Source organism: Aptenodytes forsteri, unplaced genomic scaffold (genome assembly GCF_000699145.1).
Source record: "Aptenodytes forsteri isolate BGI_AS27 unplaced genomic scaffold, ASM69914v1 Scaffold236, whole genome shotgun sequence".
Classification (NCBI taxonomy): Eukaryota; Metazoa; Chordata; class Aves; order Sphenisciformes; family Spheniscidae; genus Aptenodytes; species Aptenodytes forsteri.
Genome location: NW_008794456.1, coordinates 144,339 through 146,795, shown reverse-complemented (window position 1 = coordinate 146,795; position 2,457 = coordinate 144,339). Strand labels below are relative to the sequence as shown.

The window sequence follows — 2,457 nt, the reverse complement described above, 5'->3', positions numbered from 1 at the left end:
TGCCATGTGGGAGCACGGCACGATGCGGCACGTGCCAGCAAATCTCCCCAGAGCATCTGCTGTGCCATGGCCGGCGGGAAAGCCAGGACCAGCCTCGGGGTCCCCAGAGCCTGTCCTCCCTGTCCCTCGGGCATCATGCACGGCTCCTGGCAGGGCCAGGGCATCAGCACTCCTGCTCCCACCCCTCCTGGCGTAAATCTGGGCAACCAACCCCTGCAGAGGACCAGACCGTGCCGGCGGGGCCGCGGCGGGGCAGGAGGAAGCGGGTCTCTTGGTGGCACCGTACCTGGCGGGACGAGGCTGGCCAGGAGGACGAGCCACTGGGGAAGGCGCATGGCAGCGCCCTGAGCACCGCTGGGGGTCCCTGGGGGGCAGAGGCAGGGGAGGCTCACGCTGCGAGGGTGGGAGGTGGCCGTCTTTGAAGTCAGCGTTCAGCAGAGGGGACCCTGACAACAAGAAGAGGTGGCCAAAGGCCTTGAAACACTTTGTACGTCAGTGCAGTCCAGCTTTTCCCACTATATTCCCCCCGCGCTGGGCTGCCAGAGCCCACCCCGGTGCCGGCCAAAGGCAATTCCTGCTGCACGGAATGGGAAAAACCTCGGTCCCAGCTCATTCACACCAGTTACCCACCAGCAAAACACATTATTGATCCACGCAGGATGAATCCTGTTTGCAGCGACACCGGCACCGCTCTGGATGCACGGCGCTGCCGGCAGCAGCAGCACGGTCTCCAACGGGCTGGATTGGGAGAGGGATGTTGAGGGGGAGCCCCGGCCCCGCTGAACTCTCGTGGGAGTTTAAGGAGCTAGTCCGGGTTTTGCAGTGAGGTGACAAGGTTTACGGAGCTTATTCACGTGCTCGCTGCATCCGTGCAACGCGGGAAGCAAACGAAGAATAGTGTAAGACTGACGTGAAAAATGTGCGTACGGCATGGGATGGGGCCATGCAAACGCCGGTTATGGGAGTCTGGGTTGAAAATAAAAATGAGGGCAAAAGAAAGCAAGTGGATACCTGAAATTAAGAGGAGAGAGACTTCTAAAGAAGCACTCTCGGAGAAATCCCCATTAAGCCAGAAATCCCAGCGACCTGCCCACGGCCGCCAACCGAGCTCCGGAGGGTCTGAGCATCTGCGGGGGGGCACAGACGTGGGGACAGAGGACAGAGGGACATGGCTGGGCTCGTGTTAAAGCTGTCCCCATATCGCAGCTCCACGGGGCACATGGCATCCCGGCTGCCGAAACGCCGGAGATGCAAAGGTGCCGGTGCCCCGCAGGAGCAACCAAACCGCGGGCTGCAGAGGGCTGAGGATCAGGTCCTGGACGTGGGACCGAAGGGGACAGATTTTTAAACTCCGCAGTGTTGATTTCAACAAGACCAGTTGCGGCGAGGAGGAGCGTGGCCACAGCCCCAAGCCTGGCACAGCCAGTGCCCGCTCTGGGGTCTGCCCCTGATTTTTGGTGGTGTACGTTCAGGTGGGATGGTTTTAACTAGGGATTTTTCAATTTTTAGAAGGTTTAATGGCTTTTTGCAGCTCTAGACCTAAGCAAACTGATGAAATTATTTTTAAATTTAAAAAAATTATCCTGTGATAAAACAGGGGTTTTTTCCTGAATTTTTTTTCATTATCATGGAAATCAATTAACTGATTGATTTCAATTTAGATCTTTATCAAACAACGTAACAATCTTTCCATATTGAATGAGGCAGCTCTTTACTCCCTGAACCGACCTTTTCCTCCTTCAATGATTTGATACTTTGCTAACACCTTTTTTCCCAACATATGCTTTGAATTTCCTTGCTGCTAATTTGGTTTAGGGGGGGTATTTTAGACTCCAAAGCACACGTGAGAGCTTTAGTTTTGCCTGGGATTTTTCCTGGCCAAACTGAAGCACCAAGAGCAAATGAAACCGGCGGGGGCCGCTGGGCTCGGGGTGAAGGAGGAAGGAAGCACCGGCTCAGCGCTGGGGTCCGCTCCCCAGCCCCCCGCCCACGCCAACGCCGAGTTCCGTTTCTTCTGCTGCCCTTCTCCCGGTTTCGGTTTCTGTGCAGCGTGGCCTCGAGGGGACCCTCCAGCGCAGGATGGGGACCCCAGGTCCCCTCCGCCCACCCACCCCGCCCGGCGGCTGGGGAACACGGCAGCCCATGGCGGGGTCCCCTGTTAGCTCAACAAAATTAAACCATTTGTAAAGCTTTCTCAACAAAAACATTTGTGATAGCCTCTGTGTGTGTGCGCACGTGCACGGCACAGCGGCGGTCTGGGCCAGCCACCTTGCACACGCCAGAGCAGAACATGTTATGCATTATCACCTAATACCAACTAGGCAAGAATATTTAGATGTTATGCACTGGAAAACAAGGGGAAAGAGGAGATTACGCAGTGAAGGACCCTGTAATTGTCTCCCTGTAACGGGACTGCACCCACAGTCACGCTCCGCCTGAGCTGCCACCCACCTGTCT

At 56.3% G+C, this 2,457-nt stretch overlaps 1 protein-coding gene across 1 annotated transcript in view; it reads right to left on the bottom strand.

Annotated features, from left to right (window-relative positions):
* LOC103908347 (sialoadhesin) overlaps positions 1–2,457 on the bottom strand; it is a 57,154-nt gene that overhangs the window by 41,573 nt on the left and 13,124 nt on the right. Inside the window, exon 2 of the mRNA XM_019474965.1 lies at positions 287–364. Within this exon, the coding sequence (XP_019330510.1) occupies positions 287–364 (78 nt within the window). The remainder of the gene's footprint in view (positions 1–286; positions 365–2,457) is intronic.